Here is a 15420-nt window from a genome sequence, read left to right as displayed (position 1 = left end):
GTCTGACCAAACTAACAGCATCTCCAGCTTATGAATGAGGAAGAAAAATTGTTTGATGTTAAAAGAAATCATTTAGTTCAGTTACGACACTTCATAACGATAAGGTCAACACATAAGATCTCATTATCAATATGATATGACGATGCTGGAGCCATGACGTCACGGCGTGTTGCATGGTGCATTTAGTGAGAGGAACCAACGATGGTGTGACGCCTGAAGCTACAGACCCTGAGGACAGTAGGTACTGACCCTGAGGACAGTAGGTACTGACCCTGAGGACAGTAGGTACTGACCCTGAGGACAGTAGGTACTGACCCTGAGGACAGTAGGTACTGACCCTGAGGACAGTAGGTACTGACCCTGAGGACAGTAGGTACTGACCCTGAGGACAGTAGGTACTGACCCTGAGGACAGTAGGTACTGACCCTGAGGACAGTAGGTACTGACCCTGAGGACAGTAGGTACTGACCCTGAGGACACTGAGGGCAACGTTAGTATCTCCACATGTGTACAGTTGACCACCACGCTCCACTCCAGTGTCACCTCAGTGGACCACGTCGGTATATGTAAGTGTAGATACATATTGACACACATACATTCAGAGTCACACACATACACACACACACACACTCTCTCTCTCACATATACATATCATTGTCATTATTCTGTACGTTGACTGAAGTGGTCTTAACTCCCATATTTCATGCTTTCCCAGGACAGAGTACGGCCGGAGGGGACACACGTCACCAGAGGACATCAGTAAGCTGGATGGCGAGTCCTGCCACATGTAGAGTCCTCACTGACTCTACACCTCGGACTGTGGCGGAGCCTGACGCCGGTGCGTCACGGAGGCACAGTCCTCTACCCATAAGTTGAACATGTTCAACTGGGGGTAAAGGATGAAGAAAACATATTCACCTTGTTCACTTTGTTCATCTACCAAGGTGAACAGCGCGGTGGAACGTCCCGGGGGAAGATGCTCCACCGCTCTGTGTGTGTGTGTGTGTGTGTGTGTGTGTGTGTGTGTGTGTGTGTGTGTGTATGTGTGTGTGTGTGTGTGTGTGTGTGTGTGTGTGTGTGTGTGTGGCCACCAGAGCCTGCCTGAGGGCGGATCTGGTACCACTCTGGCCAGTGCTGTTGTGTCAGTTTATACAATTGATGTGAAAACTTCACCTCTGGGATGACATGTGTCACAAATGAGTCAGTCACTACCACTAATGATGTATTAAACACTAACAAATTAACAATAGATGGATAGATAAATGTACATATATCAGCTCACATATGTATAAGATGTATATCCTCATGGTGCGGGTACAATGGGAAGCAAGGAACTGTTGTGTACATCCTGGTGTGTACATCGTGCTATGTACATCCTGCTATGTACATCCTGGTGTGTACATCCTGGTGTGTACATCCTGCTATGTACATCCTGCTATGTACATCCTGGTGTGTACATCCTGGTGTGTGCATCCAGGTGTGTACATCCGGGCATATGGTACCCACCAGCTCAAGGCTGTCTACCCTCAACACGTGTACTGCCACTGATACTCTGCTAACCTTTTGATTACTGTATGTGTGTTGCGGGGAGAGTCTTACACTAGTGTTGTTCCCGTCTCTTAACCTTGTATATATATATACCATGTCTTTACTCCTATGTATCTACACACACACACACACACACACACACACACACACACACCATAGTCCATGTCTGGTACCCACTTATCGAGTAACCCGGGGGAAGTATGAACACCTAGCTTGGGCGTGGGCCGACCGCTGCGGCCATGATTCGAATCATGATTCATGGTCAGTAACGCTAACTACGATGCCTACTGCTGCTCTGCATCTTACTGGCCTTCTGCTCCTCCTGCTTGTATAAGCAGGTCCCTGCTGCTGGTGACCTGCTGCCCCCTGGCTATCTCATCTGCTGCTGGCGTGTGTGTGTGTGTGTGTGTGTGTGTGTGTGTGTCCTGGTCTGACTCCACCACACCTCACTCCTCACCATCAGTAGTCGTCTTGTGGACGCCTGCGTATCATAGCCATAACAATAACTGACCAATTTTTACAAGTATTTTTTGCGTACACACTTACTTATAAGTGAATGTTGCTACACTAACGCTTTCGGGTGAATGTTGAGACGTTTTTCATACGTGTGTGTGTTCAAACAGAGAATAGATGTGCTGACAAGTGCTTCTTGTGGTGGAGGTGATACATTACCCTGAACAAGTGTTCTGGCAGGTGAGGGCTGACACTCGAGCAGTGAGGAAAAAAAAAGTATATTTTCCAATAAGATAAAAACACGACTTTTAATGAGAAGAACCGCATCTTTATCAGCAGATAAGGATGCTGTGATCTTCACGGAGAGATGGCAACTCTATGTTTACAATATTGGTCATGTATGACAATGAAGAACCTCATGGTGTTAACCCCAGGCCAGACACAAGGTGGTCCAATATAAACTGATAAGAGGAAAACTGTGGACAATATAAACTGATAAGACGAGAACTGCTTGCGTAATAGATTGATACAATTCTTATCAATCTTGATTTGTGAGATATGTAACACATGTGGCGCAGTGTGACCACGATACTCGCCTCACCCGCTGCTGTATGTAGCATATATGTCGGACGTTGTCAGGCCCGACACTCCGGGGGGCAGGCCCTCCCACTCGTAAGGTTTATCATGATATGGATATCTAATAAGCATCTTATGGCGCCCTGGGGAGCCGAGCAGAGCACGGTGGAGGGAGGCCAGGTATTAAGGAGAGAGGTGGGAGGATATGTGCAGGGAGCAGGGATTGTGGAGGAGAGGGAATGTGAGAGGAGGAAAGAACGGATGAAGGGAACAAGGATGGAGGGGTTGAGGGAGGGTCATCTACAGAGTGGCGGGTGTGAGGTGAGGCATCATGTTACGGTGAGGGTAAGGGAAGGGAGAATGTGAGGGTACAAGAGGGAGAGTTGACAGAGAACCACGTTGTCCCCAGCATGTGGTTGCTGTGACCTGTTCTTGATACAGTTGAAAAGACGACAGCCAGCAGCTGGGCACTGTAGTCTCTCCCTAGTATGGTACAGAAGCCTGTACACAGCAGCTGTATCGCTGTAACCAGTCCACAGTGTGGTACAGGAAAGATCGGTTGCCAAAAACCTGATAAGCTTTTATCACGCAATGATGAACGTAAGACTTAATGAGAATGAAAGCACAATAACCTTGCTACAGGGCGTCTGTCTGATGGTTTGTGTCTGTGTCACAGACTTTTGTCTCAAGTGCGGTCCTCCACAGCCTTGTCTGTACTGTAAAAAATAAAAAAATGTTGTCAGCTGTAATCTGTTGTTTTATTTTGTACCTTTGAACTTAGATTATTGGACAGAACACAACCTTCATCAAAGATTATCAAGAAAGAAAAGGAAGAATTCATTTTTAACTAATCAGAAAATAAACAAAGACCTTCCACTATTGTCCCAGCCAGAGGGAACGACTCTGGCAAGCAAATACGGTGAGTACAGAGGCTGCACGAAGGTAACCACACCTTAAACATTAGGAACAGTACTGACACCTGGACATTTCCACGTCCAGGTATTAACCTCCGCTCACGGAATCCTTGAGAACAACAAAGAAAATGTTTATACTATATTTGTGGAATTCGTACAAGTGATAATATCAGAAAACTTGTTAAACTTTTCGGTATGTTGTTGGGCAGGGTACTCACTCTTCCTTGAGGGGCTCACGTGCTTGTTTCCATCGTTCACATTCTGGTTTACATCGTTCACATCCACCTGTACCAGGACCACATTCTTGTGTACAGGATTCACATCCTTATTTACAGGGTTCATATTTATGTTCTGATCACCTACACGAAACCATAAACCTCCCCAACAGCTACAAAACAAACTGGTCGTATTACAAATTATTTTACTGAACGTAAGAAACAAATCATGCAAACAAGATTCAGGAAACAGCTGGCAAACGACCGGACATTGTGAAAACAAGACAAATATAAAGAAAATCCAACACACTTGGGTTTCATAGTAGGAGAAGCAGCCACACACACACACAGGATCCCCAGATAACGGTCACTGATAATGATTTAACCAATGGAAAAATAGCAGATTCTGTGAAGACCCTGAGAGGTAATTCTCTTGACGAGGACACAGACGAGGACACAGACGAGGACACAACACGAGGACACAACACGAGGACACAGACGAGGACACAACACGAGGACACAACACGAGGACACAGACGAGGACACAACACGAGGACACAACACGAGGACACAGACGAGGACACAGACGAGGACACAACACGAGGACACAACACGAGGACACAGACGAGGACACAACACGAGGACACAACACGAGGACACATTATGAATGAGACAGATCTTGGAGACAATATGTGGAGAGGAACTTCTTCCTGACAGATGAATATTGACATCAGCAAAGCCAGGTTTTCAGACCTTAACAGGAAGAATTATTGAGCACTAACTTCAGCAAAGGAATAGACGGAAACAAAACTAACAAACCAAGAGCCACACATGAGGACCCCCGCCAACTGTACACAAAACATCGATGACGTAGTATCTTAATGGGTTGAAAATTACTGATGTTGGCAGAAGAAAAAACAGAGTCGTTTCTCTGCTGTCTGCTCGCATGTTGGAATACACACACACACACCCACACACACCACACGCACACACACACACACACAAACACATACCACACACACACACACACACACACGCACACTTGTAACTCCTTGGTCAGCGATGAATACATTCAAAGCCACGCTATGGAGAGAGGTCAGGGCATGACGCTCACACTACCATGCACAAGACCCGTAATGATTTTCAAGAACAGCTCCAGCAGTCTCTCAGTTGCCATACGTCATCAGAGATCAGAACGTCCGTAAACAACTCGACTGCCGGGAGTGGTTGTTAAGGGTGGCAACTATCCATGTTGAAAGACCCACCATCCGTGGCAGGTAATTAGAAGACTTTACACGAGGTTAGGTTAACGATTTAGTTGGTTTGTGGTGGATGACGGATCCTGTTGCCGGGGCTGGGGAGGAAGCAAGGTAGACCCGGGGTTGGGGAGGGTAGTCGAGGGAGACGACGAGACTGGCTGGGAGAGATGCTGTGTGCTGACGAGGGAGAGACACGGACGGGGTGATGGAGGGAGAGACACGGACCGGGGAGATGGAGGGAGAGACACGGACCGGGGAGATGGAGGGAGAGTTGAGGGAAGGGTTTAGTGACGTGGAGGGAGATGTGCTCCCTGGAGGAGGGGGAGGATATGGAGATGGATAGATAGATAGATAGATAGATAGATAGAGAGAGAGAGAGAGAGAGAGAGAGAGAGAGAGAGAGAGAGAGAGAGAGAGAGAGAGAGAGAGAGAGAGAGAGAGAGAGAGAGAGAGAGACTCCACAGTACTTTACACCACCACCAACTCTGACACATCACAGCCCACCACCACCAGCCCACCATCAGCAACCCACCACCACCAGCCCACCATCAGCAACCCACCACCACAAGCCCACCATCAGCAACCCACCACCACCAGCCCACCATCAGCAACCCACCACCGGCAGCCCACCACCAGCCAGGTGAGGCGGCAGTATTGGCTGCAAGTCTTGTGTTAAACTTGGAGCTTCAGGAATTCAATCCTGATTCTATCACTGTCTTGAGGAGCCACTAGACCATGCAGCCAGACGAAGAGCATTCCTGGAACACTGGACGGAGGATTGGATTGTGTTCAGCATCTGGAATTTACCCGATGGGCTAACACACACACACACACACACACACACACACACATATATATATATATATATATATATATATATATATATATATATATACAGAGAGAGAGAGAGAGAGAGAGAGAGAGAGAGAGAGAGAGAGAGAGAGAGAGAGAGAGGTTACTCCATGAACCAGATGATAAATCCAGTATGAGTATGCCTATGGATGAACCTATGTACGAGGCAGTGTTATGATTCTAACAAATATCTTTTCACTGTTTAAAATACTTTGCTCAGAATGAACTATTGACCCTCAGCTTTATACAGAGCTTTGATTTCATGACCCCATCATCATCCTCGACCTCACTTGCGTCTGTCCAGTGTTAATGATTGTCAGAAGGTGTGTGAGCAGGACAGATGAGCGTCATTCCCCGCTGGTAATCATTTCCACTTAAGGTGTTTCCCGGAGGCGTCGTGTGGAGGGACGGAAGCTGGTCTTGACTCCATGTATCCTCGTAGCTCAAGATTTACGCAAGTCTATCCTCATCTACTGAGGCCGTATGGGATGTTATTGTTGTATCCTCAGTGTGGAAGACTGTAGTATAAGATGGAGGACATTTAGTATAGGAGTAATAAGGATCCCGAGAGAGGAGTGGTAGGGGTATTTCAAGGGTTGACATACCTCCCCTCCTGCAGACGGAGGCGCCACAGTCTTCCTCCCAAGGCTCCGACACCTAAGTCCTGACCTCTCCTACCTGTTGTCGCCGGTGATGGACTGCCACACTTTGTGTCAATCAGCAGCCTCACTGCCCATCCTCACCTTGTATTCTGCCAAGCTATACATCCTCCTCCTGTTTACCTACCGACCCTTCCGTTCCCCTGTATCCTGCCAAGCTGCCCTTGATCATCCCTGCAGACATTGTCCTCCTCCCTGCAGACATTGTCCTCCTCCCTACAGACATTGTCCTCCTCCCTACAGACATTGTCCTCCTCCCTGCAGACATTATCCTCCTCCCTGCAGACATTATCCTCCTCCCTGCAGACATTGTCCTCCTCCCTACAGACATAGAACATCATCCAGACATTCCATTATAATTATTTCAGCACCAAGTTTCGTTTTCCACTTCCTTCCCAATTAGCACTCCAGATTACCAGAGTAAGTAGGTCACGTTCGACTTAATTAGTTCATTTGATCTTGGTCGAAGCTTCGTCATGAGGATGTTCCATGCTTCCTAAATACTTTGAACGGTTGATCAGTTGATCTCCTTTGAGAACGAGCGTGTGTGTGTGTGTGTGTGTGTGTGTGTGTGTGTGTGTGTGTGTGTGTGAGCGTGTGCGTGTCTTTGTTTTCGTGTGGTTTACTTGCATGTACGCGTTTGAACTCATTCTTTAGTGTATGTGTGTCTCTATTTTTTTCTACCACACGCGTTTATGTTTGATGAATGACTCGTTGCTATTTTTTGTCGCTCCTGAGGACCAGCTCGCCTGTGACAGCCACAAGAAATGTTTAGCAATCGATATCTTGGCAAATCCCTCGCGGATCGGACTCAAACGCACTAGTTCAGTGTCTGGCCCGCTGAGTGGCTCAGCTGCTTCTCTGTGAGACTCGTCCACCATATCACCTCCACCCACCCCTCTACCAGTGACGTAGTGTATACACGAGCCAGTGGGAGATCGACCATGGTCAAGATAAGGTTCATGGAAGAAAGAAGATGATAAACTAGATGAAAAGGCAGGATGCAATATGAATTTCAAAGGCAATCTTAACTCCCAGAAGCAACATTATGATATGGTGTAAAATATGTGGAAATTTATAATCATCTGCCATGAGAATGAGGTTGAGGAAGATGTGTAGACTTTAGTGGAGGGAAAGTTTCCCTTTACGTCGGATATTATTCAGAATTGCCGACGAGGCGTTAGTCTCCGAGGCAACGTATGCAAGCACTTGGCGCTTCGGAAAAAACACATTACTAAGGACTTGGGCGAGTTGCACAGGAGCTTCAACGAACACATTCGGAGATATTGATGCTGACCACCGAGACGCACTAGCTGTAAAGGTTTCATAGTAATAGACAAGCGCTTCTTGGAGGCAATTTTTACTCACAGGTATTCTTTCAGGAGAGATAGGCAAGGTCCTCCCATGAGATAATTGTAGTGATATTCACAGACGCAGGTCGCCAGAATACATTTACGAAGAAAGGGACAAGTTTCTAGATATCAGGTGAGGTATATCTGGTTAAAGATAAGTGAGAGACACCACGTAAAGCAACACTCTATAAATTTTCCTTGATGCAAGCTCATGATAACAACCGAAGATGTGATAGGAACTCACTAGAGGCTATGGAGGAACGACCAAACATTTAAAAGTTTGAAAGTTGGTTAAAGACAGACGCAACAATACGTCAGCGGATGTGGAGGGAGTGTGCTGACCCCTGTAAATGTGAGGAGAAATGTGTTCTTGACTCCATTAAGCGTGAGGACATGTGCAGTGGCCCCATTAAGGATAAGTGTGGCGGCCCCATTAAGCGTGAGGAGAAGGGTGCAATGGCCCCCAAAAGCGTGAGGAGAAGGTCGGTGATCTCGGAAATCATAATGATGAAACTGTTGTGGGCGAGTGTTCTTGTCTCCTGCCTCGCCAAAGGTGCGTTTCAAGATATAATATTGTAACTGTTACGTTACAGGAAAGACACAATATTTGGAAAGTCTTCCGTAAAACATTGCTAAAGTTTAGTTGTCCGACGTAAAGTACGTTGGATATTTTGTTATTCATGAATAAAATAGGTATTGCGGTAGACTTGTTCCCGAAGTAGATTTGTGCCTGGATCATCAGTTGCTGGTCTACAAATCTACTTCGCAACGCAAAGCTACCGTAAAACTCTCTCTATTCATGAAATAACCTCTTAAGATTCTCATGACAATACATAAAGCAGGCGTCACCATTAATCACTAAGTAGGTTCGTGTCACGTTTTTTTATCACATGTTCTGCTGAGGTATTTCTTATTACAAGATTAATAATGTTCGTTAAACCCGCTCTCTGGCAATTTACTACACGCTATTTCACTCATCGGTTTTTGGGTCAGCTGCCTGTCTTTGTGACCGTCTTTGTGTCTGTCTGTCTTTGTGTCTGTCCGTGTTTGTCAGCACTGCATATGTATGTCAGGCATTTCTGGACAGGTTAGTAGAAAGACTAACAAGAACAGGAAATCAAGGCGTACTATACCTGCTCTACCACCGTCCTACCTCCTCCCAGGCTCCGGCGTGAGGGTGTTCTCGATGCAGACGGACGTGTGGCAGGCGCCGAGGGTGGACGTGTTCCTCAGGATCCACCTGGGGGCTGTTGGGCGCTCGCCCAAGACCTCCGTCAGCGCCCTCACTGCCTGCTACCGCTTGCGTCGCACCACCTTCGTCAGCGATGAAGTGCATTTGTCTTACGCGCTCCCCGGCGTTCCCAATGCGCTCTTGATTGGTGAGGACTGACGTCAAAGGGCAGTCAGTCATATGTCGAGTCTGTCCAGTCGGTATTAACCATCTGTTATGATATATCAGTCATGCATTGAGAGTGTGTATGTATTCAATCAACTGTATATTGTATACTCAGATATTAATTGCATCAACTATTCACTCATGTACACATGAAGACATACACTCACATACACTATCATGTTTGATAATTACAAATTCGATATATTTGACCAATTCGATTGCGAATCATACAAGTTTATCAAACGCTGGATGAATTTTCTTCACAAATGTTCCCATCGCCAATGTTTATCAAATGTATCGCATTATGACACGTGTATGTTAAGTTTTCACTCCACTATAACTGCTGAGTGCTCCACTATAACTGCTGAGCACTCCACTATAACTGCTGAGCTAACAGGGGAAAACAACTGATCACATGTTAACGTTTACAGTTCTTGTCGGCTGGACTCAGGCGGTAGAGCTGAACAACACACGTCTGAGAAAACTGGAAGAATACAAGACGTGGCGAGAACCCGGCGTCTGGGTTCACCAGTGTTTGTTGCTGACCCACGACTCGTACTCCTTCTACGTCGGAGGATCGATGAAGGTCACATCATCTCACATGTACAATCTGGATGACCTACACATGAACGGGATGTTGGTACTTGGCCAAGAACAAGACGAATTCGGCGGAGGATTCGTTCATGGCGAAACCTTCCTCGGAAGCCTGGCACAAGTCAACATCTGGAGCCGGACGCTGACACATCAGGAGATCGAGGACCTCGCCAACTGCCGATCAGAGATACATGGTGATATTTTCTCTCTGGATCTTGATGATACTGAGAACTACAACGTATCCGAGGAAAACAAGGCTTTGAAAGAATTGTGTATCAGTGACCGGAAATTCATAATGTATCCGCATCTTTTAAGCTTTTCCGAAGCGGCAAAGTTTTGTCAGATAACTGGGAGTCATTTCTATTCCCCGGCGTCGTGTGAGGCGACTCACGTTTTCAGCAACCGAAGTCTGGAATTTCCTGATTCATGTCCCGATTCATTTTGGATTGGAGCAACAGATGTTGAAGAAGAAGGCGTGTGGAGGAAGGTAGGCAGTAACGAACTAGCAACCACATGTTTCGGTTTTCCTCCCAATGGCAAGGACACGGAGAACTGTGCAATACTGAGGGTCGACACCGGCCTGTGGGACGACAGGCTCTGTCATCATCCACTTCGATGCTACTCTTGCCTGCCGGTGCCTCTCCGACCTCTGGTGCTGCGTGGCTACTGCTTCACAACTCCTCAGTCGAGATTCTTCGAGGTGCTGGAACACGAGAATAGTAAGCCATTTTTCCATGGCTATTATGGATTTATGATACATGCGACGGATCAAGGAAAGTGGCGACTGATGGAGATTAACGAGAACGTAACTCTCGCTACAGTCGTTCCCACAGCAGGTCATGGCTACCCACTTGGCCGCCTCAAGTGGACAACAGCAACAAAAGTTTGCAACTATGGAACCAACGAGGAGATAGAACTGAGCTTGTCAGTGTGCAACAGCTCAGAGATAGTTTGTTCTGACGGTTCTTGTGTGGCGGCCTGGGCTCGCTGTGACGGCAAGTACCAGTGTGCTGACCTCTCCGACGAGAACTCCTGCCGAGTGATCGCCTTCCCTGCAGGATACCGTCGCCAGCTGGCCCCCATATCGCTAGATCCCGATGTTCCAGAGATCATCAACACCACCCTCAGCTTCCTCCGGTTCCTGAGTATCGAGGACACGAAATACTCCATCACGATGGAGTTCATCTTGACGACATCTTGGAGAGATCGCAGACTGAGGTACCACAACCTGAGAGAAGACGCGAGCGCCAACCAGGCGAGCCAGGAGGAGTACGAGAAGGTGTGGCGACCCACCGTCAAGTTCACGAACGTTCTGGACGGCAACGTAAGAGTGGTGGATAAGGAGCTGACAGTAGCCAGGACGGGTGACCCTCTGACCAGGGACTTTAACGAGGTAGCCATCGGTAAGTAGATTTGTCTCTTCCCTTCACCGACGTAAAGTAGGTAATGGTAGGTAAGTAGATATTTTCCCTAGTGAGTGTTTCAAGAGGGCGACGATGAGTCAACAGACCCACTCTTTCCTTGTAGGACCTGAACGAGACAACAATGGGATAGTGGGACATCCACGCCCTCCAAACACTCGAACAGGATAACAGTATTGTCTCGCGTCGTCTTTATCCTTCCTCCTGGGACTTGAGCACGGTACTGTCTGGTGATCCGTATCAGTGTGAATGATCCATGGTCGCATCACCCACAGGTCCGCGGGCAGAGAAGAGTAGATCTTAGGATCACAGACCCGTGCCAGGAAATTTGCTACTTATGTTTACCATTATTCACAGCGGCGGCTGGGCAGATTGCTATTAAGAAGTTTGTGTGTGGTTATACATTATTCATAGATGCATGAGCGCACGGATAATTGCCTCGATGTCCTGACGACTTTCGCAAATGTTAAGACAGACGAGATTAATTACTTCATGGAGGATATCTTGGTGCGTTGAAGGGAACGGAATAATGAATTATGCAGTTATGTTAAATATCTTATACGATGTATATATATATATATATATATATATATATATATATATATATATATATATATATATATATATATATGTGTGTGTGTGTGTGTGTGTGTGTGTGTGTGTGTGTGTGTGTGTGTGTAAAACTGAAAAGTACTTGGTAAGAAAATTAAAAGCAAGAAGTAAAAAGTATAAGACCTAAAAAAAAAAAAAATGGGAAGACGCTAAGTTCATGACCCGCAGGTGTGTGGCACACACCTCAAAGGAAAGTGTTTCATGCACTTCAGAATTCCTCGAGGCATGATATCATGCGCTGTAAAGGTGGGCTAATTCACTGTGAATGATGAAGCTCTCGGCGGTGAACACTTCCACTGCTGTATTGTAGCTGTGGGTAACTGGCGCCTTGATTATTCCCTTAAGAGGAAAGGCTCACTCTCGAAGACCAGTATGATGGTGCTCATCCCAGAAACAACAACACACGTGAGGAAGAGAATCATTGTGCGTTAAGCACTCCCTTAACACGGACGAATGCAACATGTGTCTCCCTGCACCATCACTCACCATCATGCGTCACCCTGCACCATCACTCACCATCATGCGTCTCCCTGCACCATCACTCACCATCATGCGTCTCCCTGCACCATCACTCACCATCATGCGTCACCCTGCACCATCACTACACACAAAACTCATAATAACCACATGTTACTCTAGACAAATGATGGTTTTGTTTTTGATGTTATCAAACATTTTGTGTCAGTATCGACCCGACCCTTGCATTAAGTATAGGATAGTCCAGTTCATTATGAAGATGGTTTCTGGTTCTGTATATTGTGATATGCCATAATTCACCATTTGTCATACAAGAGATAATAATCTACCGATAATTGTTATCAATAGAGGCTCGTATTATCATTTATCACTGTAACTATCATAAGGGTTATTGGCTGAATAAATCGTGGGCTACATACGCAGCTATCGACCACGGCAATTTAGTCTCATCTATCAAGTATTACTGGTAAGTACAGATAATGTATTTCACATTATTTACAATAATGTACCGCGTACTCTTTATGGTGGCGTAAGTTCTGACCACATTGTATGGTCATTACTGTACTGTGTGTGATACATCATAATTAACCATCCGGATTGGTCGGACGATCGACATTAATGGATACCCAGTTCACCCCCCCCCCCCCCACCCACACACACACACACACACACACACACACCACCATGTATGTCCGTTAAATGGTGGTTGCACTGTAGCTTCCAAAGCGTTCGTATGGAACAATATCCTGGAGGAAGATATGAGAACCCGGCCCTGGTGTACACCTGGACACCACTGCTGGAGGAATCTTGGATCGACCCGTCTAGTCAGGGTTCAGTATAGATTCAGCGAGGTGAGTATCGAGACTTTGAGACTTCAGGCATGTCCCAGGTCTTGTGTCCACGACTGTTCGAACATACGTACTTGACACATCTGATCGAAGCTCTACAGAAGCCGTTGTTCGGTACAGTTTCGATCATGCTCAAACCAGACCCTCAAGTATATTGCATATGTTTGATCTGTAATTGTACATATTCCTCACATGTTACAGTGGAATATCTATCATGAACACATAACATTATTGCACGTTTGATCGCATGAATGATAAAGTTTGTGTAAACAAAGTTGATTGTTATAATACACAATGTAAACTTTATCATTCGTGTTGGGCAGACACAGTGTACGACGGAGGAGCGGCCGTGATGACTGAGACCCAACACGTCAGTGGCGTCTTCGAGTGTCCCTTCGACCTGTACCAGTACCCGTTCGACACCCAGAGATGCTCCGTCATGCTCCGCTTTGGTCGTGACCTGGGCGAGTACATGACGGTGCGGGAGGATAGCACACAGGTGTTGTACCTGGGGTCCTCGGCGCTGCCCTCACATGTGGTGGACGACTTCAGCGTCAGGAGAAGCCAGGAGAAGCAGGGAGTTAAGCTGGAGGTGCCAGTATGTCTTGTGTGTGTGTCCTGCACTACAAGTTATATCCTTATCACCAGATTTCCTCTGCTTGTTATTGGAGGATTAAGGACAGTTTATATGAGATATGAGATCAGAATCACAAAAGTAAGGATACGCATGCCCAGTGGAGTTTTTCTGACTCCCTTTCTCGTTTCCAAACCTAAGTCATCACTCTCAAGAAGTAAATTTCTATGCTGCCTTCCCTGTACCTTGCCTTCCCTGTACCTTGCCTTCACCGTAACTTTTCACATGTAACCTCCCTTTTGTATCTTAACCTACCATACGCTTCGGGGCCTAAGCGTCCTCCAAAATACTTTGCTAATACCCTTCCTGCATCCTGCCCGCCCCTGTATATCCTGCCACATATCCAGTTACCATGCCACAAAATTTCAGGTTTCCTTCACACTGGCACGACGACCCAAGTTCCTGGTGATCAAGCTCTTCATTCCTTCCTTCATGTTGATGATGGTGGGCTACGTCACGCTCTACATTCCCAGGAATTATCTGCAGGTGGGCCACTGTCATCTGTTTACACCACAAAAACCTTTCTGGAGGTGGAACATTGATCAGTGGGTCTGGTTCTTCCTTCCGTGCGAGAGTCTCTCCTCTCTAGACCTCTGGGGACCTTTTATCAGATGCATCTCCCGTCCACCTCTGTGGGTGGGTCTCCGGTTTTCTTCTGGACCTCTTAATGAAAACCTTGTGTGGGTTGTCTGTATTTCCATAAATCCTTTTAGGTGAGGATGGTAAACCTTTCTACGTCTTCAGTCTTGTCTACAGGAACTTGATTATCTTATTGTCTGCAGAAACTTACTACGGGATGATCACTTGGTCTTGTGGACATGCTCAATACTCATCTACTACAGGATAATCATGTAGTCTCTCTCAGATCACTCGAAGGACACAGACAGACATGTTAACGTTACTGTGAGCACACCGGATGAGGCAGGAATTCTCTCTCTTTTTTTTCCCTCACTAATTCATTGCCTCTTTCTCATCATTTCGTCACCGTACACCACCAACATATCTCCAGCGCCGCCTACAAATACCTTACAACTTCACTCATCACAGTCAGTCGGTCTCAATCTCATAATCTCTCATTACTTGTTCTTACAACCTGCGCTACAACAAATGTATCCATGAATTAATCTGTGCATCAAAATAAGTATAAATCATTTGTATTACACACATTTCTACATAAGACTCCTTCCCAATCCTTTCCTCTACATGCCCTCCTTGCATTCACACAACCCCATCATCACAACCATCCCTCTCCCCTAAATGAGATAAACACCTCAGCCATACAGAGCCATATATTTCTTCAGCTTTTCCCTACGTTCCCCTGCTGTTGCACACCCCACTAGCAATTAAATTCTTTTTGTTCTCGCCTTCAGCTCAACACACAATTTCCTCGAATTGATAGCCATCGTCCACACATTATTCCCACCCTACGTCTGTGCTGAGCTCCACGTCTCTCCCCTTTCCAAACATCTATCCGGATCAGTCCAGTCAATTTGAAGACCGTATATACGCAGTATTATTTGTCTTTGTTGGTATAGTTCTGATTAACGAAGTGGCTACGAAGAGAAGGAATGTGAGATACAGTAGGCGAGGAGTTCCTTCACTAGTGTTGA

General features: G+C 46.3%; 2 protein-coding genes across 2 annotated transcripts in view; both read left to right on the top strand.

Annotated features, from left to right (window-relative positions):
• The window catches only part of LOC139761519 (QRFP-like peptide receptor), a 96707-nt gene extending 93390 nt beyond the window's left edge, over window positions 1-3317 (top strand). Inside the window, exon 11 of the mRNA XM_071685785.1 lies at window positions 716-3317. Coding sequence (XP_071541886.1) covers window positions 716-791 — 76 coding nt within the window. The 3' untranslated portion in view covers window positions 792-3317. The remainder of the gene's footprint in view (window positions 1-715) is intronic.
• A 6271-nt stretch (window positions 3318-9588) lies between these two features.
• LOC139761607 (uncharacterized) lies at window positions 9589-14262 on the top strand. Its single transcript, XM_071685867.1, has 2 exons — window positions 9589-11221; window positions 13500-14262. The coding sequence occupies exons 1-2, from the start codon at window positions 9640-9642 to the stop codon at window positions 14039-14041; spliced, it is 2124 nt and encodes a 707-aa protein (XP_071541968.1). The 5' UTR covers window positions 9589-9639; the 3' UTR covers window positions 14042-14262.
• Window positions 14263-15420: the final 1158 nt, after the last annotated feature.

This window comes from Panulirus ornatus, chromosome 40 (assembly GCF_036320965.1).
Source record: "Panulirus ornatus isolate Po-2019 chromosome 40, ASM3632096v1, whole genome shotgun sequence".
Classification (NCBI taxonomy): domain Eukaryota; kingdom Metazoa; phylum Arthropoda; class Malacostraca; order Decapoda; family Palinuridae; genus Panulirus; species Panulirus ornatus.
Note: the sequence above shows the minus strand (reverse complement) of the source record. Positions and strands in the feature narration are given on the sequence as shown.

What these genes read in the sequence shown, in the direction of transcription:
- LOC139761607 (XM_071685867.1), top strand. Translation starts at nt 9,640, where the DNA reads ATGTTAACGTTTACAGTTCTTGTCGGCTGGACTCAGGCGGTAGAGCTG. An exon ending in CTTTAACGAGGTAGCCATCG is followed by an intron (nt 11,222 to 13,499) that starts GTAAGTAGATTT and finishes CGTGTTGGGCAG; the next exon opens with ACACAGTGTACGACGGAGGA.